The sequence below is a fragment of the Notamacropus eugenii genome, chromosome 1 (genome assembly GCF_028372415.1).
Source record: "Notamacropus eugenii isolate mMacEug1 chromosome 1, mMacEug1.pri_v2, whole genome shotgun sequence".
Classification (NCBI taxonomy): Eukaryota; Metazoa; Chordata; class Mammalia; order Diprotodontia; family Macropodidae; genus Notamacropus; species Notamacropus eugenii.
Genome location: NC_092872.1, coordinates 602,928,364 through 602,954,029, shown reverse-complemented (window position 1 = coordinate 602,954,029; position 25,666 = coordinate 602,928,364). Strand labels below are relative to the sequence as shown.

Below are 25,666 nucleotides of genomic sequence, written 5' to 3'. Positions count from 1 at the left end.
TCTCAATGAGGGTAGATGGGGAGGGAGGAAAGGAGAGAATGTGGAACTCAAAACTTTAAAAGTGAATGTTAATTGTTTTTCATGCAACTGGGAAATAACATGTACAGGCAACGAAGTATAGACATCTATTTTGCCCTACAGGAAAATAGAGGGGAGGGGGATAGGGAGAAAGAAGCGGTGATAGAAGGGAGGACAGACTGATTGAAGTGGTGAATGGGTTGCACACTGTCCTGGGGTGGGAGTGGGGAGAGATGGGGAGAGTCTCCTCTGAACCAGCTAGGTCTGAGATTCCTCTTGAAGATGTGGCCTGACATGCTGTATTGTCCACTTCTACTGCTGAGAGACCCTCTCCCTGACTGGGCAGGGTCAGGAGGGTCTCAAATTCTTGTGGAAGTGAAAACTGAAAAATAAATAAATTATATATTTTTCAAAAAGTTTATTTTATTCTTTTTCTATTAACAACAGCAGCCATCATTCATTATAACCTAATGTATGTAGACCACTATACTAGACATGGAGGAAGATGCAAAGTTTAGAAAAAGTACAGACCCAGCCTTGAAAGACATGGGACTCAGTTTTAGTGAAAGAAAAAGCAACAGGTCAAGGTATAATGATCAACACTGATTTATCAAAATCATTTTTCTGGAGAACTCATAATAAGACTTTATTTCATAAGGCACATTATTTCAAGTGCTAGAATATTAAAAATTTAAGACAGACATCAAGGACCCCATCCAATGTGGGTTGTTTATGAAAAAAGGGCCTTGGAATAAGGCAGTTTCACAGAATGACTCCCAAACAGAATGACTCCCAAGACTGAGATAGTATTACTCATAATAACCCTGTATACCAAGAGGTAGTATATCATAATGACTATCATGACTATATACTGAGAAAGATACAAAATTTGGGTAAAGGGCCAATGTCAGAGCCAGGAATGGATGAATGAATGAATGAGTGAGTGAATGAATGAAAAAAACTATTAAGCACCTATTATGTGCCAGGCATTATGGTAGTGAAGACCTAGATCAAGTCCCACTTGCAACACATGCTGGTTGTGTCACCTTGGACAAGGGGACAAGGCACTTTAATTTCTCACTGTTCAAGGCAACTCTGAGACAATAAGTTGCAGAATTGCCCATCCGCACTGGTAGTGGGAGTTTCCTCACCCAGAACTTTGCTATTACCAGTGAAAATCACAGCTCCAGTCCCTTTCCCTGATACTAGTAATCACAGTAAGCAACTTCTCATAAAGGCTCCAAAAAATTGTGTCATCCTCTCCCCCATCCACCCAAGGTTCATAAGATGCTTCATTCATTCCTTCTTCCTTCCCTACCTTCTTTCCTTTCCTCCCCTTCCTTCCTTCCTTCATCTCATCTTCCTTTCTTCTCTTCTTTCCTGCTCCCCCCCTCCTTCCACTTAGCAGCTGGACTTAAATATCTACGAAGACACCATTCTAGGTACTTCATGAGAAAGAAAGACATATCAGGAATGATGTCTGTTGAGAAATGAACATTCGGTCATCATAGATATATGTACACAAAGGTAGTATATGCTAAGTGCCAGAAATGAAGTTCCGGGGAGAGAGAACACTGTGCACTGGGATGAGGGGAACTTTCATGACAGTGGGTGGGATTTTCCTGGAACTCACTTAGCTTCAGTTATTAAGCTGCTGCTAAGGGATGGAATTTAGGAAGAATGGAAATGGGATAGTCAAAGATCATAGCCACCATACCTTGCCTAGGTTCTTCCTGGAAACTGCCATAGCAACAGCATCTTTCAGGTCAGGGCGAGACTCCTCTGAACCAGCTAGGTCTGAGATTCCTCTTGAAGATGTGGCCTGGCATGCTGTATTGTCCACTTCTACTGCTGAGAGACCCTCTCCCTGACTGGGCAGGGTCAGGTCAGGATCCTCACTTGGAATCCCAACAGATACACTACTGGTCTGCAAGTCCAGGGCTAGGAACTTCAGGGCTGAGGCATGGCTGCCTCTCCACATCTGGAGCTGGGCTGCCACATAATGAGCTTCAGCTGCCCACTCCCACTGAAGACTTTGTAGCATCCCATCTACTTTGTCCTGGGAGTGTTCCAGGAGCACGTGAACTTTCTGTACAACTTCAGCAGTAAGGAGGATGAGGTGTTTCACTACTCTGAGGAGACTTTCCTGGCCAGGTCTGGACTCCAAGTCTTCCTCCACAACTTTCTGAACTGCCTGAATGCTGGAGGTGATCTGGGTCATATTCTTTCCCAGAGCAACGTTGAACTTTGTCTTGTCATCTTTGGAAGCATTCGAAGCAGAAAGTGCTAGCTGAATGATATTCTGTATAGTCCTTTCATAGTCTTTGTTGATGTTGCTGAGGTAGGCTGCCAGGACCTTGGCTTGAAGGGCGAGCTCCCGTTGGAGAAGTTCAAAACGAATGGACAAGTTGGGTACCAAAGGAGGAGAAAGGGCAAGGATCTGAGCCACCTCTAGCAGAGCTTCCGTCAGTATGTGGACTTCCCTCTGCAGCAAGACCAACTCCCCCTTCACTCCCTCATCACCACACAACAAAGCAGATAGTCTTGCAGCTTCTTGTAATCTCAGAGAATTGTTAGCTAGTGGGGCCAGCCCCCGCTGCAAATCCAGTTTGTTCTTCATCACCTGCCTCAGCTCTGTTAGGAACAGGATATCTCTCCCAATGAAGCCATCAATGCCCCTTAGCAAGGCTTGGACAGCTACAGACCACAGGAGGCAGCTTTCCTTGATACTTGTTTCCCGGTTCTTAGGATACTGCAGACCATTTGAGTCTAACACCTTATCCAGTAAGTCCCGTGCATGAGTCTCCACTCTCTGGAGTTTAGCTTGAATCTGTAGCAAATGCTCTGGATTCTGGATTGAAAGAGAAGACTCTTTATTTAAATGCATCTGTCCAGCTTTGTCTGCTAACTGAGCCACATCCATTATGTTCTGCTTGACTTCACTGAAAATCTGCACATTCCCTGGAAGGTCAGCAACCTGGATGCCACAAAACAACTGCTGAGAGAGATGGTACCAGTCACCAGCCATAGCTGCTAAATTTTGATGGCTTTCAGCAATCTTTTCAGACAGCTGGAGAGCTGCTTGAAGCAGTCTTCTGGTACTAGCAGCTGATTCATTTGCAATTTCTTTAGCTAAGCCAGTTGTATAAGGTGTTAAGGAGATGATGTCTTGTGTCTCTACTATCCCTTCTAACTCTGATGACTTTCCCCCAACCAGGGCCTCTTGAGCAGCTTCAGTACAATTGGCAAGTTTCAGCAATTCTGTGCAAGCAGAACTGACTGCTGGGAGGTCGTGGTTCTCTACAGCCAAGACAAGTTTGCTAATGATAGGTAGTGATATTCCTTGTAGAATAATCTTAGGAACCATGAGATTGAGTGTGGGGATGTCTCTAGAACGACATTCCTCAGGATCATAGGAGGTGTTTGAGAATTCTTCTGCTAGTCTTGACCCTCCAATGAACTTACCCATGGGTTCTAGGCTGCTGAACTCCAGAAGGCTGTCAGGAGTAAGGCGCAGTTGTCCTTTAGGAGTCTTGAATTTATGGATTTGGTCCCTGAGTGGGCTTAGAATATCTGGATGGTTGATCCCATTCAGACCATCTTGGACACCATGAGTAGAGTGAATAAGAAGGCTGACCTTGTTGAGAAACACATCCTTGGCTTGAATGTCATTTCTATTTTCTAAGCAGTGCTCAGCAGCTGCTAGCACTGCTGGAATGGAGTTCTCTAGTTGCTGAATTAAAACTCGCAAACCATTCCGAAAAATGGGGTCTCGGTTTTGGTCCACATATCTGTTCATCACTTGCACTATGTGCTTAGCTCGACCCTGAAGATAAGCTACATGCCAGGAAAATTCCTTAGAATTTCCACTATTCAAAGTCAATTCAGAGAAACTCATGTGTTCTTCCATTTCTTCAATGGACACAGCCAAGAATTCGGGAATATTGAAAACATTATCAAAACATGCCAGCAAGCCTTCTGCTGCCCAGACCCATGCCTGATACACATCCTGGAAGGTATCAGAAAGCCAGGCCAGATCCAGCCCTTCTTGACTCTTGGTGCAAAGGGGAAGTACTCTGACCATAAGTTTTTGCAGGCTAGATATGGTTTGCTCTATTTCTCTACCAATTTGATGCTGAGTACAACGGACCAAGACCAAATGAGCCACTTTGAACATCTTTTCAGAATGCATGCAGAAAGCATTAGTGAAAGGCTGGAGGCTTTTGGTAAACCCTTCACTGTCCCAGGAAGAACCAAGCACTACAATCCCCCAGGCAACTTGAATCAGTCTTTTCAGAGGTCCTTGAACATCTGTGAAAGTGTCCAGGATCTGGTAGAGGAGCCCAGTCTGCATGGTTTGGTCAAGAATCTGCACCTCACACCTCAGCATGGCCCATTTTTCCCTGAGATCCTGATTTGAACAGTCCACTGAAGATAGGATCTTCATTCTGTTCAGGCACTGGACAACCATGTTTCTAAGCTCCAACAGACAGTGACAACATTGGACTAGCTTCAGCTTCATGTGAGGTCTGGAAGATCCAGCTAGGAGCATGCTGTGAAATACCATTGCTCCTATGAGGGAATCTAGGTCCCCTTGAAGATCAGTTTCTAGTGTTGGCTCAGCCAGTAGCATCAGGAGATGCTCCAAATGTTGAGAAAATATTCCACTTCTTTCCTTTGGATTCTTCTGTGGTTCACGTTCTGCATTTAACAAGGCAATCAGTTCCTCAAGGGTTTTCTTGGTCAGCTCAAAAATGTAGCTCTTAGACTCTCTCACCAGCTGGTTCTGGGCATGACTGAGATCGCCACTTATGGCAGTGTAGAGCAGAGGGATACACTTCTTCAAGAACTGCAAGCACTGGGCCAGACAGTCACGATGAACTGACCACTTCAGTTCCAGCAGGCGGTGTTCAGTCAGGGTGTTCAGAAAGAGCAGACCTTCAGAGAAATTCTGGAAGAAAACTAGCGCAGTAGAGACATCTCCTGCAGCCTCTAGGGCCTCAAGGCAATTCAGACACCAGCAAGCTGCTTGAATGATCTTTCTCATCATTGCATCATCCTCAATGAGGAGGATCTGTTCAATAAATCACCAGAACAAAGAAAGGAAGGTCTTTGAGATGTTTAAATATTTTTAACAACAGTAACAATAGGGATAGTGATTTTATTAGCATGTAGGCAGTTTCTGAGAAAGAAAATTCTCTCTACCAATGCAAACCTTTACCTTCTCAGTGTAGGTAACAATTATAAAATACCTAAAGGTTTGCAACGTGCTTTTAGGTTAGTTTATCTGATGCTTCCAACAGCACTTTGAGGTACATACTTATTTGGATGAATCTGTAATCTCAGAGATGTGGGTACTCCTGCAATGAGACAGACCACAATCCAACCATGTCTTCTCAACTCTTACTCATTTCTTCTAAAAAATCCTCTAAAGTGGATCCACCCAGCTTGCTGCGGGACTTCTAGATCTCTTAAAATTTTGTGGATACCTATGGAGCAAATACTGTGTTTGGGTAGTCCTTACTCTCAATACATAACTGGCTCACATCCTTTTCCAGTCACCCATCTCTCTAATCATCTCAAAATGATATCTTTTATGCTGTTTCTACTACATAATTCTTGATTCTTAATATGTGGCAGCATACTCATTCCTCTCTATTGCCATCTGGGTGGCCTATGATTTTAATTCTTCAAGAGACTGTTATTGGCATTCTATAACCCATAGCCATATGACATCACTTTGAGAATATTACCATCACAGGGTCATAGATTTAGAGCTAGGAAGGTCAACATCACCTATTCCAAACACCTTACTTTACAGATTAAAAAAACTGAGACCCAGAGAAGTAAAGTGATTTACCCAAGGTCATACAGGTACTGAGGAGAAATGGAAACTAAACCCAATTCCTTTGACTCCAAATCCATCATTCTCTCCAGTGTTCATGCTCTCTCTTGTAGATGTTGAAAATATAGACTGTTAAAATAAATTATCAAAATATGCATTTCAGGAAAAGTTTGGAGTTGCTAAAACTACTGCAATTTCCTAATGTAATCCAGTCTACTCCCTATGTCCTATTTAATTCTAGGACAAGTTTGTTGTCCATCTGTAATGCCTGCCCAAGTTATATGTACTGATAGAACAATTCTGGGCTTTCCAATGAGCTTCATATCATAGTCTGGACAATGGGCATCTTTCATCCACTTGGTTTTTCCTTTGTGACTAGTGGGAACAAACTTTTAAAGTGAAAAGACATACCATGAAGAAGGCTTTACAACACTCTGTAATCATCACAATGTCATATGGCCAGTGAGCCTTGATAGATATTAAATCGGAGAATCATCAAAGTTTCCTCTGTTCATCTTTCAGGTAATTGTAATTTTTACAACTGAAAGGGAGACATTTTATTAGAGGAAAGTCTTTAATCTGAAATTTTGGCTTCAATGAATAAATGTTTCAAACTCAATAAAATTAATCTCAATGCAATCTCTGCAATCTGTTCTCTACCCCTTTTAGTCAACGGTGTGACTGTAAAGATGCTGCCTGTTGTAGCGTATCATTTGTGGAGGACTGCTTGTTCCCTTCTCAAATCAAAGATGCCCTCGATACATGTGCCGATTATTCTCATAAAATTTGTAGACATGTGAAGTAGGTATATAGGTTGGTAGTTGATATCTTTTAATCATTTTTTTTCAGTAATAATTAGGTCCATGATTTTTTGGAAGTGTTTAATATCCTTTTCTCTTTCAGATTCCATCAAAATTAATCTCTCAGTGGCCCCAAATTGTGTTACTGCCTTCAGCATGAACCTCTTCTGTTTATGTTTGACCTAACATAGTTTTTCTTCCTATCTTATTTTCTTAAGTGCGATTTCTATTGCTCCATGTGCTATATCAGAGATCTTGATACTTCAGTCTAAATACAATAGCTCTATCTGCAATTGTGAATACCCTCTAGGACCCTGTCCAGGGCCCTTTCCTCTTCTCCCTCTATACTATTTCACTTAGTGATTTCATCAGCTCACATGGTTTCAATGATCATCTCTGTGCAGATGGCTCTCAGATCTGTCTAGCCCTAACCTCTCTTTTGACCTCCAGTCTCAGAACTCCAACTGCCTATTGGACGTCTTGAAACGTATATCCCATAAACATTCTAAATTCATCATGCCTAAAACTGAAATCATTGCTTTTCCCCTGAAGCACTTTCCCCTCCCAATTTCCATATTACTATTCAGGGTACTACATCTTCCCAGTCATCTAGCATGATTCCTCACTCACTTTCACCTCCCATATTCAATCTGTTGCCAAAACCTGTCAATTTTTACCTTTGAAACATCTCTTTTCTACACCCCCTTCTCTCTTCAAACACTGCCTCAGCTTTGGGGTATATAGGCTGGTAATTGTTGATATTTCAACATATTCTATTTATGTTCTAATCCTTGGAAATTCACAATAACCTTCTAGTCAGACTTTTTGCCTCTTAAGTCTCTACCCCCACCCCGCCAAACTTCATCCTCCACTCCGCTATGAAGTTGATCTTCCTAAAGTACAGATGTGTCCAGATTACCAACATTCCCTTTGGTAAATAAACTTGATAATAAATAAATAAAAATAAATTTGATAAACTCCAGTGGCTCCCTATTGCCTCCATGATCAAATATAAAAACCTGATTTGGCATTTAAAGTCCTTCATTATCTGACCCTATCCTGCTTTTTCGGTCTTCTAACAGCTTACTCACTTCAACAGACTGCCATTGAGTGACACTGGTCTCTTTAGTGGGTCCATTTCCTGACCCAGGCATTTTTACAGGCTGCCCATCATACCCGAAATGTTCTCCCTCTGCCTCCTGCCTTCCTTGGTTTCCTTTAAATCTCAGCTGAAGTCCCAGCTTCTATGCATATCCTTTCCTAATCCTCCTTAATCCTAGCTGTATGACCTAGACAAATCATTTAATCTCTGTTTTCCTCAGTTTCTTTGACTGTAAAATGGGGATAATAATAGTACTGAACTTGCAGAAATACTTAGTACATTGCTTGGTACATAGAAGGTTCTTTATAAAGATCTCCTTTCCCCTTTCACTTCCCATAGGATACTCTTGCAGCTATATCTCCTAATTATGGATTGCGATTAGTTTATACATGGGCAAGGGGGAGAAACTAAGCATGCATTGATTCACAGTGAGGGCTACTGGAGGCATAATTCTATCTTGTCATTCAATATGAATATGACAAGTCTTATGATATGTGAATATATTCTTGGCCATCTGTTTTATTAACCTGAGACAGATCATGTAACCATTCTGAGTGTTAGTTTTTTTATCTGTAAAATTAGACTGAATGATCTCAAAGTCACCTCTACAACAAAGTGACATAATAGAAAAAGTTCTAAATTTGATAGTCAGAAGACCTGGGTTTGAATGCCAGCTATGCCACTTTCTAGCCTTGTGACTTCAGGTGAGACATTGAGACTCAGTTTCTTTACCTATAATACAAAGATTATAACACATTATCTGCCTCCTATAGTTCTTTAAAGAATGATCATTGAAAACTATAATTCAATGGAGAAATGAGCCATTATTCATCACTTAGCGTAGTATCCAGCATATAGTAGGTACTTAATAAGTCCTTGCTGATTGATTTTTGTAATTTCATGTTTAAACAGATGAAAGAACATTCTTCCTCCACCAGCCTCACCTTTACTGTTCCCACCAAGATCTTCTGAGCTGTGATGATCAGCTCTTCCTTGTGGCACTGGTTATCTGGGTGAATATGGAGCTCCTGAGCTACGAGTAATATGTTCTTCCCAGACAAGAGTAAAAATTCAGCTGCTGGTACCATTTCAGCTTTCAACACCTCCTCATCAGACTCTCCTGCCAACCTGGACAAAGTATATTATTTTAAATCTAGCTTTTCCCATATCTTATTCAGGTGGCTATCAAAGAGAAATATAAGGGGAACCCCATTTCAGTAAATTCCATTACAAAGAATTCTATATAACAAAAAAACTATGTTTTTTCATATTTGCAGATGGTCCATAGTAACATTACATATACATATATATGCATACATATATCAATCATATATTAATACAATAGACTATAATTATATATATAATATATGGTATAAATGATATTATATAGTATAATGTAATATAATATATATGACATAATGTGACATGATATAGCATAAGATAGTATGGAATATGATATGACCAAAAGACATTCCCCAATAGATAAGTAATCAAAAAATATGAACAAGGATTCTCAAAAGAATTACAAAGTATTAATAACCATATAAAAGAATGCTCCAAATTACTAATAAAAAGAGAAATAGAATTCAAAATAGAAACCCTGAGGTTTCATCTCATACCTTGCAAATTGGCAAAGATGACATAAGATAGAAATGATCGATACTGGAGGGGTTGTAGAAATGGAAGCATATAATTGCATCGTTGGTGGAGTTGAGAATCAGTACACCACTTTGGAAAACAATTTGGAATTATGCAAATTAAGTAACTGACCTTTTAGACCCAGAAAATCCACTGCTAGGCTTATAACCCAAGGAAATTATTGATAAGAAAAAGTTCCCATAGCACTTTTTGTGTTAGCAAAGAATTAGAAACAAAGTAGGTGCCCATTAAATTGGGGCATGGCTAAACACAGTAGTACACATGAATGGAATGGAATATTACTATGTCCTAAGTAATATAATATGATATGGTAAATATGATGACTATAGAGAAGATTTACACCACTGATGCAGAGTGAAGTAAGTAGAGCCACGAAAATGATGTGCATAAATAAAACAACAATGTAAATGGAAAGAACAACACCCAAACAAGCAAAAGGAAATGTTGCAAATTTGAAAAGAACAATCATCGCCCCAAAGAAAAAATGTGAGAATATATCCCCGCCCTACTCCTTTGCAGATATGGGAATTCTACAAGTGGGGTGCATTGCATATATTTTCAGGGTTTTTGGCATATTTATAGGATTTGCTGATTTTTTCTCTTTATTTTTTTCTTTGAAATGTTAATTATTATATGAGATATCTCTCAAAGAGGCAGAGGAGAAAGGATACTGGTAATGTTTTTTAAAAGATATCAATAAAACCTTTTTTGATTTATAATTATCCTTTTCGTTATTTTTATGTAGAAAAATTAAAAGATTTATTTTTTTTCCTATTTTTTACAATATTTAATTAGAATTTTGAGTTCCAAATTCTATCCATTCCTTCCCTCCGTCCTTTCTGAGATAGTAAGCAGTCAGATATAGGTTATACATGTGCAATTATTTAAAATATTTCCATATTAGTCATTTTGTATAATATGTCTCAAATAAAAAGAAAAAATGAAAAAGTGAAAAATGGCATGCTTCAGTCTGTATTCAATCAATACCAGTTCTTTATCTGGAGGTGAATAGTATGCTTCATCATTAGTCTTTTGGGATTGTCTTGGATCATTATGTTGCTGAGAATAGCTAAGTCATTCACAATTCTTCGTTGAACAATATTGCTTTTACTGTATACAATGTTCTCCTGATTCTATTCACTTTACTATGTATGCATCAGTTCATATAAATCTTTTCAGGTTTTTCTGAAATCATCCTGCTTGTCATTTCTTACAGCACAATGGTATTCCATTACAATATGTACCACAACTTGTTTAGCCATTCCCCAATTGAAGGGCATCCCTTTGATTTCCAATTCTTAGCCACCACAGAAAGGGCTGCTATAAATACATTTGTACAAAAAAAATTCTTTTCCCTTTTTTTGGATGTCTTTGGTACATAAACCTAGCAATGGTATTGCTGGATCAAAGAGTATGACCCTTTGGTCATAGTTCCAATTTGCTCTCTAGAATGATTGGATCAGTTCACAACTCCATCAACAATGCATTAGTGTCCCAGTTTTCCCACATCCCCTCTAACATCCAGCATTTTCCTTTTTTGTCACACATTAACTTTTCTGATAGGTATGAGGTGGTACCTCAGAGTTTTGATTTTCATTTCTCTGATGAATAGTGATTTAGAGCATCTTTTCATATGACTATAGATAGCTTTGATTTCTTTGTCTGAAAACTGCCTGTTCACATCCTTTGACTTGTATTTTTTATAAATTTGACTCAGTTCTCTATATATTTGAGAAATGAGGCTTTTATCAGAAATACTTGTTGTACAAAAATGCTTCCCAGTTTTATTAATTTCTTATAATTTTAATTGCATTGGATTTTGTTTCTGCAAAAACTCTTTAATTTTACATAATCAAAATGATCTGTTTTATATTTTGTAATGTTCTCTATATCTTCTTTGGCCCTAAATACTTCTCTTATCTATAAATCTGACAGATAAACTATTCCATGATCTCTTAATTTGCTTATGATATCACCCTTTAGATGTAAATCCTGTACCTATTTTGATCTTATCTTGGTATACAGTGTGAGATGTTTACCTAAACTTAGTTTCTGCCATAGTGTTTTCCAGTTTTCCCAGCAGTTTTTGTGAAATAATGAATTTTTATTCCAAAAGCTTGGATCTTTGGGTTTATCATAAACTAGATTACTATGGTCATTTACTATAATGTAGTTTACACCTGATCTATTCCACTGGTCCACTAGTCTATTTCTCAGCCAGTACCAGATTGTTTTGATAATTACTACTTTATACTACAGTTTAAGATCTGGTACAACTAGACCACCTTGTTTCACATTTTTTTCATTAATTCCATTGATATCTTTACGCTTTTGTTCTTCCAGATAAACTTTGCTATTATTTTTCTAGCTCTATGAAATAATGTTTTGATAATTTGATTGGTATGGCACTGAATAAATAGACTAATTTAGGTAGAAGTCATTTTTATTATATTGGCTTGGCCTACCCATAAGCAATTAATTTTTTCCAGTTGTTTAGATCTGACTTAATTTGTGTGAAAAATGATTTATAGTTGTATTCATATAGTTCCTGGGTTTGTCTTAGCAGTTAGACTCCCAAGTATTTTATATTTTCTACAGGTGTTTTAAATGGAATTTCTCTTTCCATCTCTTGCTTCTGGACTTTGTTGGTAACATATAGAAATGCTGATGATTTATGTGGGTTTATTTTGAATCCTGCAATTTTGCTAAAGTTGTTAACAATTTCAAGTAGTTTTTTAGTTGATTCTGTAGCATTCTCTAAGCATAACAGCATATCATCTGACAGTTTTGTTTCCCCATTGCTTATTCAAATTCCTTTAATTTCTTTTTCTTCTCATTGCTATAGCTGATATTTCTAGTGCAATATTAAATAATTAAGGTGATAATGGGCACCCATTGCTTCACCCATGATTGTATTGGTAAGGCTCTTAGCTTATTCCCATTACAGATAATGCTTGCTGATGGTTTTAGATAAATGTTACTTAGCATTTTAAGGTAAGTTCCATTTATTCCTATGCTCTCTAGTGTTTTTAATAGGAATGCATATTGTATTTTGTCAAAGGTTTTTTCTGCATCTATTAAGATAATTGTATGATTTCTGATGGTTTTGTTATTGATATAGTCAATTATGCTGATAATTTTCCTAAGATTGAAGCAGCCCTGCATTCCCAGTATAAATCCCACCTTGTCATAGTATGTGATCTTTGTGTTGTATTGCTGTAATCTCTTTGCTAGTACTTTATTTAAAATTTTTGCATCAATATTCCTTAGGAAAATTGGTCTATAATTTTCTTTCCCTGTTTTGGCTTTTCTTGGTTTGGGTATCAGTGCCATATTTTCACCATAAAAGGAATTTGAGAGAACTTCTTTTTCACCTATTTTTCCAAATAGTTTATATAGTACTGGGATTAATTGATCTTTAAATGTTTGGTAGGATTCACTTTTGAATCCATTTGGTCCTAGGGATTTTTTCTTAGGAAGTTCATAGATAGCTTGTTCAATTTCTTGTTCTAAGAGTGTGTTATTTAAGTATTTCATTTCTTCTATTTATCTGGGTAATTAATATTTTTGTAGATATTCATCTACTTTATTTAGATTGTCAAATTTATTGGTACATAATTGGGCAAAATATCTCCAAACAATTGTTTTAATTTTCTCTTCATGGGTGGTGAATTCACCCCTCTCATTTTTAATATTAATAATTTGGTATTCTTCTTTTCTTTTTTAAATCAAATTAACCAATGGCTTATCTATTTTATTAGATTTTCATAAAACCAGATTCTAGTTTTATTTATTAGGTCAGTGGTTTTCTTTCAATTTTATTAATCTCTCCTTTGCTTTTCAGGATTTATAATTTGGTGTTTAATTGGGGATTTTTAATTTGTTCTTTTTCTAGTTTTTTTTAGTTGCATGTCCAATTTATTGATCTACTTTCTCTCTATTTTATTGATGTAAGCAATTAGAGATATAAATGTACATCCCATAAATTTTGGTATGTTGCCTCGTTGTTGTCATTTACTTTAATGAAAGTATTGATTGCTTCTGTAATTTGTTCTTTGACCTACTTGTTTTTAGGTTTAGGTAATTTCATTTCCAGTTAATTTTTAATCTCTCTATTGTCCATTATTAAATGTAGGTTTTATTACATTATGATCTGAACAGGATTAATTTGGGGTGCAGAGCCAAAATGGCAGAGTAGAAAGACACACATGCTCTAGCTCTTCTCCCCAGCCCATAAAATACCTGTAAAGAAAGACTCTCAACAAATTCTAGAGCAGAAGAAGCCATAAAACAATGGAGTGGAGGAGATTTCTAGCCCAGGGTGACCTGGAAGGCCAATGGGAAAGGTCTATTGCACTGGACACAGAGTGGAGCCCAGCCCAGCCTTGGCCACACAGCACCAGGAAGAGCAAGACCTGAGCAGGCTTCAAGGGCAGAATCCCTGGCAGCAGCAGCAGTTAGCAGATTCCTTAACCCACAGGCACCAAAGGTCAGTGAGAGGGCTTTTTCAACCACAGCAAGAAGGGAGCAGAGTCTTCCCCTAGCCCCAGCCTCAGGCGGCAACATCTGGAGGCTATGATGGCAGCCAGGGTCCATTGTTGGAGCACTCAGCTTAAAGACCCTGGGAGAATTGAGCAGCTGATCTGAACCTCAGCCTTGAGCATGGTCCTGGGGTGTGGCAGAGCTGGAGGTCCCTGAGCAGTAAATTCCTCTCCCTTGATTGTGCCACCTTGGAGCTACTGAGAACTTACAGGTCCCTTACTCTTGACAAAGGACCAAAAAGTCAAGTAACAGGTTAGGAAAATGCCCAAAAAAGGGAAAAAATAAGACTATACAAGGTTACTTTCTTGGTGAACAAGTATTCTCTCCTATCCTTCTGGATGAGGAAGAACAATGTTTACCATCAGGGGAAAACATAAAAGTCAAGACTTCTGCATCCAAAACTTCCAAAATAAATATGCAATGGTCTCAGGCCATGGGAGAGTTCAAAAAGGATTTTGAAAATCAAGTAAGAGAGGTGGAGGAAAAATTGGGAAGAGAAATGAGAGAGATGCAAGAAAATCATGAAAAGCGAGTCAATAGCTTGCTAAAGGAGAACCAAAAAAATGCTGAAGGAAATAACACTTTAAAAACAGGCTAACTCAATTGGCAAAAGAGGTTCAAAACGTCAATGAAGAGAAGAATGCTTTAAAAAGCAGAATTAGTCAAATGGAAAAGGAGGTTCAAAAACTCACTGAAGAAAATAGTTCTTTAAAAATTAGAATGGAACAGATGGAGGCTAATGACTTTATGAGAACCAAGAAATCACAAAACAAAACCAAAAGAATAAAAATGGGAAGATAATGTGAAATATCTCATTGGAAAAACAACTGACCTGGAAAATAGATCCAGGAGAGACAAGTTAAAAATTATGGGCCTACCTGAAAGCCATGATCAAAAAAAGAGCCTAGACATCATCTTTCATGAAATTATCAGGGAAAACTGCCCTGATATTCTAGAACCAGAGGGCAAAATAAATATTGAAAGAATCCACCCATCACCTCCTGAAAGAGATCCACAAAGAGAAACTCCTAGGAATACTGTAGCCAAATTCCAGAGTTTCCAGATCAAGGAGAAAATACTGCAAGCAGCTAGAAAGAAACAATTTGAGTATTGTGGAAATACAATCAGGAAAACACAAGATCTAGCAGCTTCTGCATTAAGGGATCAAAGGGCTTGGAATATGAAAAGGATTAATTTACTATTTCTGTTTTTCTGCATTTGGTTGTAATTTTTTATGTCTTAATACATGGTCATTTTTTGTGTAGGTGCCATATATTGCTGAGAAAAAGGCATATTCCTTTCTATTACCATTTAATTTCCCCCAGAGATCTATCATATCTAATTCTTCCACAATTTTATTCACCTCTTCAACTTCTTTCTTGTTTATTTTCTCATTGAATTTATCGAGTTCTGAAAAGGGAAATTTGACTTGCTTTCTTTGGAGATTAGGCTTCCTTTCTGGTTTGTACTGGGGTAGGGGTGTGGAATTCCCTGTTGGCCTCCCTGGATGTGAGGTTTAACTGCTGATCTGCTCCAGGTGGAGCCTTGCTGTTGGATTGTTATGATAACAGAGTTTTTCTGATGGCTAGCCCTGGAGGAAGGATTTTGTTTTTGGTAGGCCCCAAGGGTAGGATCTCACTGTTGGCCAACCCTGGGGAGGGGCTTCACTACTGGTTAGCAAGGTCAAGACCTTGCTGGTGGCTTTGCTGGGGTGACCTTCCTGTGTTGTGGCAGAAATTGCTCACTTGCTATAATAGCAAGCACCCTGGCAAATCCAGAGTGACCGCTAGCACAGGTTCTTAGATCTACTTTACTGGGAAAGATAGATGTTTAAGGGGTCAACAATCTTTTTTAATTATATTCACTAGTTCATGGGATAAGTCAGCACCCCTGAACTTCAGAGAAAATGCAAACAGAGAAAATACAAGCAGAAAAATAAAGACCTACTACTGCCTGAATCAAAACAATATTGATATACATTTTACATACATCCCTGGATCGAGAGAGCTTTTACATCTGAGCAGTCAGGGGGCTCTGAACACATAGACACTCAGAGTCTCAACCAGGGAATCACAAGATCTTTCTCATAACCAAGCCCCCAAAGTAAACTACCCATTCAGAGTATATATACACTTCTCAGGGCCACAAGGCATCACAACCCTCCTGACTCAGTGCCTAATTAGAAATTAGCAAAAGATGTGAAAGCCTTCCTATCAGCAAACCTCCCCTAAACAAGCTTCACTTAATAGATAATGATAATTAAATCACATGAGGTGATTTAATAGGTGGAGAAGATGTTAAATCCCATTAACATTACACTTGCTTAAAGGGCTGCTGGTTTGTTGGATTTCCCCAGATAAGGCAACTAGGTGGTGCAGTGGATAGAGCACCAGTGCAGGAGTCAGGTCAAATCTCACCTCAGACACTTGACACTCACTAGCCGTGTGATCTTGGGCAAGTTACTTGACCCCAATTACCTCATCCTGGGTCATCTCCAGTCATCCTGATGAACATCTGGTCAAGACCTGCACAGCCCTCCCTCACTCAAAACAAAGTCAAGTGCAAGTCATGTTATTATTTGTCTTATGGCATGATCTTCAGCAACAAAGGACAAACACACAATTTCCCCAGGAATTAGAACCACGCTGCAGGCCCCCTGCTGTGAGGCTGGCTGCTGCTCTTGGATCTGGCTTCCCTCACATCCCAGTGAGATAGACCTCTTCTGCCAAGCTGGTAAACTGCTTCCCTACTCCTAGATCAATTCTGAGGTGGTTTTCTAATTGTTTGAAGGGGAATTTTGGAGGGCTTCAGAGGGTTTCTTTCTCACTTCTCTATCTTGAAAGCAGAAGTAAAAACATTAAAAAAAAAAAAAAAAAAGAAGATACTCAGATCTCATGGCCCCAGAGCCAGATTCCTATTCTTTTCCTAGCTTGCTAAACTAGCCCTGAAATAAACTTCAACCCTTCCCTCTCACTTTCAACCCCTCTCTACCTACTACTCCATATGATCTCAGGAAGGACAGAAACAAATTAAGTTTGCTAGCTTTTATCCACTCTATCCGCTTTTTTCCCTCTCTACCAATTTTCCTTAAAGGTGGTGGAAGCCCTCCTTCCCTACCATCAAATGAGGAGCATTAAAATTTTAAACTGTTCCCCATAGTACCAACAATGCCCTGCCACACCTAAGTGATTAATAAATGCTTACGAACTGATTGGAGATAGATCAGATGTGTCCACAGTAGGTTAATGAATAGGAAATAGAACAGGTCTTATAAATAGGCAGAAAAGGTGGATGTCCATATGTTATAATTTGAAAACAAAGGGGGCAAGACCTACTGATCCCCAGCTTCACTACTCCCTGTCATTCTACCTTTTATAACTTTCTTTCTTTGAGTCTAAAACAATACTTCAAGGATCTTCAAGGATTCTGATTAAATGATCACAATAATGACATCTGACATTTCTATGACTTATGTGATACCTTAAGGTTTATAACATACTTTACCTTCACAATTTTTCTTAGAGCTGGTCCTGGGGTATAGCCTTCATCCTTCTAATGCCCTACATACTACCAGGAGGGACCTCTGGCACTAGGGAGCATCTACAATCTTTTTTGTTTTTATCAGAAGACCTGGTCCTGTATTAATTTTCATATTTTATTGTCAAAAAGTCAAGTCAACAAGAAGTTATTAAGTGTTTACTACATGCCAGGCACTGTGTTAAGTTCTGAGGATATAAAGAAAGGCAAAAACACAGTCTCTGTCCTTAAGGACCTATAGTCCTATTGGGGAGACAACATGTAAAAAAGTAGGTTATTACAAGATATGTACATAGTAATGGAAGACATTTTGAAAGGAAAAGTATTAGCAGCTGGAGTGTGAGAAGGAAGTAGTGAGGGAGTTGGGGAGTAAAACCAGAAAAGGTCTCTTGGAGTACATGGAATTTGAGCTGAATCCTAAAGAAAGTCAAAGAAACTAAGAGGCAAAGGTGAGAGCAGACCATTCTAGATATGGGGAACAGCTAGTGCAAAGTCACAGAGAATGGAAAATAGTCTCCATAAGGCAAAAAAAGAGCTATGCAAAAGGTGCTTAGATTTTCACTGATACTACTATCAAGGAGTGTCTCTTGGTCAACAGTCAGTGAATTGCCCTGTGGATAGAAAACTCTAAATTCACTGGACTGATCTGTTGAAAGGTTGTCACAAGTCTCCTTATCTTTCCAATTAAAAAGGAAGTCAAATCTAAGTCAATCAGCAAGAATTTATTAAGGGCTTATTATATGTCAGGCACCATGTTACATTGTTGTTTGTCCTTCATTTTTGAGGAGAATCAGTGACATCGTAGGGTGGTCTTAACTCATGCATGAATTGGATTTAAGTGAAGCAGAGCTGCACAAAGTCATCAGCTTCACTTTCTCTTCCAGAGGCATTGAAGTCCAGTGGCAGGACAACAGTCTGAACAACTGGCAATAGCCCAGGATATGGTGGATGACCTTGGCATCTTCAATGTCTGATCAAGCTGTAAGAGCTCCACAGAGCCTGCTTCAGTCACCTTCATGGGCCCTCAAACAAACCATTCTCCTCTGCCCATTCTGCCAGGAGACATCTTTTTATGCTTGCATTAGACACCCCCTTAACCCACTGATAGGTTTAAGGCCCATTAGTACCCTCAATCTCATTTAGCCCATCTACCATGATGGTTTGCTGGGCAGGGGCAACTGCTCATTCTATAGCTTCCTGAAACCACAGATAAGAGTTGAATGCCAGGTAGACACCAAAGGAGGACCAGAAGACCTGAAGAGGGCTAGGCAAGCCCTCACGCCAGTGGTGCTAGTCCTTCCTGAATATCCCATATACCCCAAGTACTGAGAATACAAAGTCAAAACACAATCCCTGCCTTCAAGGACCTTACATTCCAATAGAAAAACCCCCAGCACTTTTGGTTGCTAAATCTAAGAACTTAAATGAGATGTACAACAATACCTTTGAAAATATTTGGGTCAACCATTATCAAGCGCGTGCTATATTCAAATAAAGGCAATATACTGTTGAGCTTCTTTCAATTCAACAAAAATTTATTAAGGACCTACTGTTTGCAAGACACTGTGGTAGGCCTGGAGAAAGACCATGTTGCTAGCTCATGACAGGACTTGAGAGTTGCTATCAGATGCTCTGAAGTCTTCTCTGCAAGAAGCACATAAATAAGCCCTGAGGAAGCAGGACAGAGAACTAGAATATCTGAGAGGCAGGGGTCATTTGGAAGGTGATAGGCAGGGCCTTGTTCAGATGTTCTTAGCAGCTCTTAATCATTTTTGTGTATCATGGATATCATTGGCAGTCTTCCAAAGCCTATGGACTCCTCAGAATAATGTTTGTTTGTTTTAAATAATTAAGGAATGCTAGATTTCAGTGAGAGACGTAATTTTTTCCTATCCAAGTTCATAGACCTGCTGGAATTTATCCACAGAGGGGTCCAAGTGAAGAACCCTTCATCTAGGCCATGTACCAACTAGGGTCAGACTAGGTGATAAAGAAGCATAGCAAAAAAATGTAACGAGAGAAGAGGTTCTGAACCTGGGGTCCATGGACACTTTTTAGGGAGTTTGTGAATTTGGAGTAGAAAAAAAAGTTACATCTTTATTTTCACTAACCTTTGGTTTCCTTTGTAATACTATTTTATTTTAAGATATACACACATTTTATTTATATGTAATATTAAAATATATTTTTATTTTAAAATTTTTATTTAAAATATAAAATAAATTTATAAAACAAAAATAAATATGAAAAATATTTTATTTTATGCATTTTTTAAAACAATACATTATTCTGAGTGGGTTCCCTGAGACTGCCAAAGGCATCTGTGACACACAAAAAAATTAAGAATCCTTCAAGTGACTGATGGAGTCTGAATGCAGATCAAAGCAGATACTTTTTTACTTTCTTTATTTTTCTTTTGTCCGTTTTCTTTTGCAACATGGCTAATATGGAAATACATTTGGCATGACTGCACATGTATAACCTATAGCAAATTGTTTGTCTTCTCAAAGAGGAGGAGGCTCTAGGAGAGAGGGAAGGAGAGAATTTGGAACTTGAAATTTTTAAAAATGTTAAAAATTGCTTTTACATGTTGTTGAGAAAAAATTAAATAAAAATAAAATCCTTCAACTAGAGATGTATACTATTCCCTCCCCGTACAACACTCATTACAAAGGTAGATCCTCTTGCAAGGACCTCAGCCTGCAGGAAAGGTCCCAGACAAATGCTTTCTTGACGTTTGCTACACACCTAACAATAATGATACCTATCTGACAGCTCCTCAGTTTTATTTGCTGGTTTCTCTTTCTCGTCTTCTCCCACCCAAATCTGGGCATCCATGAAGATTTTGTTCTCAGCCTTCTCCCATATTTCTACTCCACGTCATCTCATACTAGCATAGTGCTTTAAGACTTACAAAACAAAATTCCTCATAGCAAACCTATGAGTATATATATCACAATTGACAGGTGAGAAAATTGAGTCTGAGAGAAATGAAATGATTTGCCCATATATATAGTCACATGGGTAGACAGTATTAGAACCCAGCCTACAACCCAGGTATTCTGACTCCAAGGCCTCTTCTCTTTATACTGCCCCACACTTACCAAACAATGTACAGAAACCTTAATCAGGATTTCACTTAGTGAGATTAAAAGCTCCTATAGAACTAGTTGGTGCTTTGCAAAATGATACTAGTAAACATTTTCCCTGGAGCTGATCCATCTCAGAATAAAAGAGGGTGAGGATGCAGCCTAGGCCAGCTACCAGGAAACCAAGTCAGGGCCAATCAGACAACCCTGAGAGATGCTGAAGTAGCAAATTCTTCTCAGTACCTGAAGCACAGAAAAAGTCATGACAAAAGCTTCCCTGGGCTGCTTCTTGGCACTGAATCCCTTTTTCTCTGCGCTGATTATTACCACTTTATCCCTTTGAGGAGCTTCTCTAAAAGCCTAATGGAGCTTGAAACCAATGGATAATATTAATTATTTGTAATTGTACCCTGAGATGCAGGTTTTATGGTTTCACCATGAACTGGAGGATGGATAATTCCCTTCATAATTAATGTACCAGAAGCCCATGGTGCAATTGAACATTCAGTTTGTATTGAAATAGCTGGAGAGGAAGTCACATAAGGTTAAACTTTCCCAGCATTAATTTTATATCACAAAGTTAATCTGTAAGGAATTTCGGCTGAGGTTAGTGGTGTCTAATGCACTTAGGGACAAATGAGTTTTAAACAGCCCCTTCCTCAAAGTTAGAACATCCCTGAAGTTAGTTATAAACCATAGAATGCTGTAGCTAAAGGAAAATTAGGGGTTATCTATTGATTGAATCATGAATGCCTACAACAGGAAGGCACCTTAGAGGTCATCTGTCTCATTTTATAAATGAAATAACTGTTCTGGAGAGTTTAAATTATATGCTTAAGATCACAGAGTTAGTGACAGCCTTTAGCTACTCAAAACACTCTTCCCAAGGTCACCAATGATCTAATCGAGAGTCCTTTGTGCTGTTGCTTTCATTATCTGGGTTCTAGCATTAAGGACACTCTCTGTTCCTCCCATTTAATGAGAAAGTGATCATCTTTGAGGTCCCATCCAACCCAGGTGGCATTTCTCTGTCTTCATCTTCCTTGAGCTATTACATTTGACAATCAATCATATCATTCCTGATATTCTTTCATCTTCTGGTTTCCACAACACTGCTGACTATCTGACTATCAATCTATCTGATTGCTGCCCAGTTTCTTTTGCTGGTTTCTCTTTTTCTTCTTCCCCTTCCACCTAAGTCTTGGCATCCACAAAGATTTTGTCCTCAGTCTTCTTCCCCCATATTTCCACTCCTTCCTTTGGCCATATTATCCAGTCTTACTATGATTGTGGTATAAGAAAATTGGTTCTGCACACAGAGCACCTGTGTTCCTATATCTTTGATACTTACTACTTGTATGATCTTGAGCAAAGGACTTAATTTCTCTGGACCTGAGTTTTCTCACCCATAAAGTGAGGGACTTGGATTCGATTTTATCTCTGAGGTCCTTTCTAGCTATAGGTCCATGATCCATGACATCTAGAAAAATGGCTTCCAAATCTACATCTCCATTCCCTACTTCTTCCCAGTCTGGAATTTTCCATTGCCTATTGGACCTCTGTACCTGGGAATCTTACTGAATACTTCAAAATCAATATATCCAAAGGTGAAGCATCTTCTCCACAAAACCTGCCTCTTCCAATCACTATTCTTGTTGCCAGTACTACCATTCATTCTCTCAGTAACACAGTCTTAAAAACCTCTGTGTTATCTTTGACTCTTCCATAAACTTCCATAACCATATTCTTCCAATGAGCTGTCAAATTTAGTCAATTCTGCCAGTCACTTTCCATGCACATATGTGCCCTCCTTTCTCCTCCCACTTCCATTCCCTCATTACTTCTTACCAATACTAGATTAGATTCCTAATGGGTCTCCCTGCCTCCAGTCTTTCTTCTCTACAGGTCAGTCTTCACACTACTGTCAAAGCATCCTTCGCAAACACATCTAACTACATAATTCCCAAGTCCACCTTCAGTTAGACACCATTATCTATATAGGATAAAATACAGACTCCTTACTCTGGCATTCACGATCCTCTATAGTCTGGATCCAATCTACTTTCCAGTTTCATCTCATAAACTCCCTTCATATTCCAACCAAATTTAGACTAGTAGCCATTATCTGATCTTGTCCAACTCTTTCCTATTTCTATACAGGTGCTCCTACCACCCCCTGTGCCAGGCACTGGCTCTGTTGAAAGCCTTTGCTTCTTTCAAGGCCACAACTCAGGTGCCCCTTCCTCTAAGAGGCCTTTCCTGTCCCTCAGAACAAATGTTGTCCCTCCCTCTTAGTATCTCTGATATCTCTCTACTTGACCTTTCCTTTGTACTTATCACAGTCTCATTTGTATAAGTCTTAATCCTTCAACTAAATTGTAAAATATTTATAAGCAAAATCTATATAGTTTTTCAACTCTTACATAGTACCTTGCACATAGTTCCATATTCTGAGAGTTCCAACCTTCAGTGATGCAGGTTGCAACCCATTCATAGGATCTCATTTCTTCCCCTCAATTCTCCACAAATGTTCTACCCAGCAAAGGGGGTAGGGGCTAGGAACCTTCCACTTTTTATATGTTTGGTAAACTGAATTGCTGTTGAAGTCACTTAAAGTTTCTAGGTCTCGGTTTCTTCATCTATAAAATTAAGGAGTTGAAACAGAGTGAACCGTAAAAAGTCTTCCTAGGAACATATCTAGAATTTGTCTACCTGTAGGATGAGCCCTGGCAATAAATGTTTAGGTTATCTTTTCCTTAAACAATTCACAGTGAAAAAGAACAAAACCACTCATATGAAAATTATATCGTGACTAGGCATTTGAGTAGGGGACAAGAATTCCTGCTCAAACTGAGGCAGCTGACTGGTACAGTGGAGATTGGGTCCTAGAGACAAGACCTTGCAAACGGGAAGATCTGAGTTTATAAAGCCCTAGACATATAACTAGTATGTGACCCCAGGCAAGTCACTTAACCACTACTTAACTACATTTCTTTCTCTGTAAAATGAAGATAATAGCACCTACCTTTGAGGTCTTTTGTGAGGATAAAAATGAGATAGTGCCTTGTGACTCATAATGCACTATTTATATTACTGCTTATAATTATTATTGTTCATCTGGAGTCCATGAACCTTTTTAAAAAATATTTTAGAGAACTATATTTTAATGTAATTGATTTTCCTTGTAATTCTGTGTATTTTGTTTTATACCTTTAGCAGTTTTAATCTGAAAGAGGTGTTCATAGGCTTCAAAAACTGCCCAAGGGGCCGTGGCAATAAAAAAGGGTCAAGAACCCTTGCCTTAGGGAGTCAATGTGGCAAAGTATACAGAAGGCTCTAGATTCAGGAATAAGAATAAGAATAGCTGACATTTATACAGCCCTTTAGTTTTTTTAAATGTTTCACATGTATCATCTCGTTTGCTCCAGCCTGTGAGGTAGGTATTAGTATCTCCCCTATATAGATGAGGAAACTCAGTCTGAAAGATGTGAAGTAATTTTTACAGGGTCACATAGTCAGTCAGTATCTAAGGCAAGATTTGAATTTGGGTCTTCTTGATTCTAACTGTGAACACCATGATCTGGGTTCAAATCCTACCTCTCATACCTACTAGCTATGTACCTATAGTAAAATCTTTAACTTCTTTGACCTCAGTTCCCTTAACCATAAAGTGAAGATAATCTCTCTTACAAGATTATTGCAAGAATCAAATGAAATATTATATGTAAAGTATACTAAGAATTTTAAAGTGCTTCATGAATGTCAACTATTATTCATTGTTATTATGGGCAGAATATGATTGTTGTCAGTAGAGGGAATTCCCAGCACCAAAAAAAATAATACATCCTTGACACATGGAGGTCAAATTAGACCTTAAACAAAGGTCTTATTAAAAACTCACCAACGATGCCACCACATGCTCTGACAAATGACATACATAAGTGGGTTTGGGTTTGAGGAATTATTACCTTCTTGCAAGATGTGCCAGTTGTTCACTGGCTTTTGCCAACTCCTCTGCCATTGCTCCTAAGTCAGTAAATGCTTCATTCTTCATATCACTCCTCTCTATTGAGATAATTAAATGGCAAAGTTGGGCAACCATTGGGGAGATAATTCTCTCAATGTTTTTGTTATAGGTAATTGAGCTGGTGTCATACAAGCGGAAAGCCTCCATTGGGTTCAAGCTGCAAACAGAATGGAGAATACATTTACAAACATTGACAACTGCAATTATTTCTCTTAAAAGTACAGCTATATGGGTGGCAAGTCTATGCTTGTGACACATTTCATTCATTTTGAATTTGTCATTCAAGGTCAGTCAGGAAGGGAGAGCAAATCTTGCTTTTAGCCTGTGGAAAAAAGTGTTCCCTTTCTCCCTTCTCGTGGGATGGTAAAGGTTCACAAGGTCACAGGATTTAGAGTTAGAAGGGATCTTAGGAATCATGTAGTCATAGCCTCTCTTTTTACAGATGAGGAAACTGAGGCCCTGAGAAGATATCCAATTAATTCCTCTCCTATCAGGCAACTTCTTTGTGGGTATCCCAGAGTAGTTGATTCCACTACCAAGTTGATTTGTCTTATTTCCCATTATAAATAGATATTTAAAATCCCTGATTGCCCCTCTGCCCCAAAAAGAACATTTACTGTACAACCCATCCCTGAGCTATGATCCACTGGCTCTAGCCCTAAATAGGTCAAACATATCAAGAAGAGAAGGCACCCAACTTGAAAGGAAAGAAACCAGTCAAAGGGTATACAAACACCATCTATAGTCTGTACAACACTTGGAGAGTAATCAGGGATATTCTGATAAATGTTCAACAACTGACTTTCCAAAAACTGGAGGGCACACTTTCAAGTTTAATGTAAATTGTTAACATTTTCTCCACCATATTCTTAAGTCTAAACAAACAAAATAATGAATCAAGCTCTGATTTGTAGTGTTTGCTACAAAAGTCTAAATGTTCACATTGAAATTTAACATGTTCTCAAAAGCTGTCCAAGCTGACTCCAACTCACTCCTGAGGAGTAACCCACCTGAGGGGCCAATCTCCTTAAGACAAAGATGAGCTAG

General features: G+C 38.6%; 1 protein-coding gene across 1 annotated transcript in view; it reads right to left on the bottom strand.

Annotated features, from left to right (window-relative positions):
* Positions 1-24,770, bottom strand: part of LOC140519166 (uncharacterized) — a 57,012-nt gene extending 32,242 nt beyond the window's left edge. Inside the window, exons 1-3 of the mRNA XM_072631947.1 lie at positions 24,561-24,770; positions 8,710-8,893; positions 1,736-5,092 (exon numbers count right to left, since the gene is read on the bottom strand). Of these exons, the coding sequence (XP_072488048.1) occupies positions 1,736-5,092; positions 8,710-8,893; positions 24,561-24,766 (3,747 nt within the window). The 5' untranslated portion in view covers positions 24,767-24,770. The remainder of the gene's footprint in view (positions 1-1,735; positions 5,093-8,709; positions 8,894-24,560) is intronic.
* Positions 24,771-25,666: the final 896 nt, after the last annotated feature.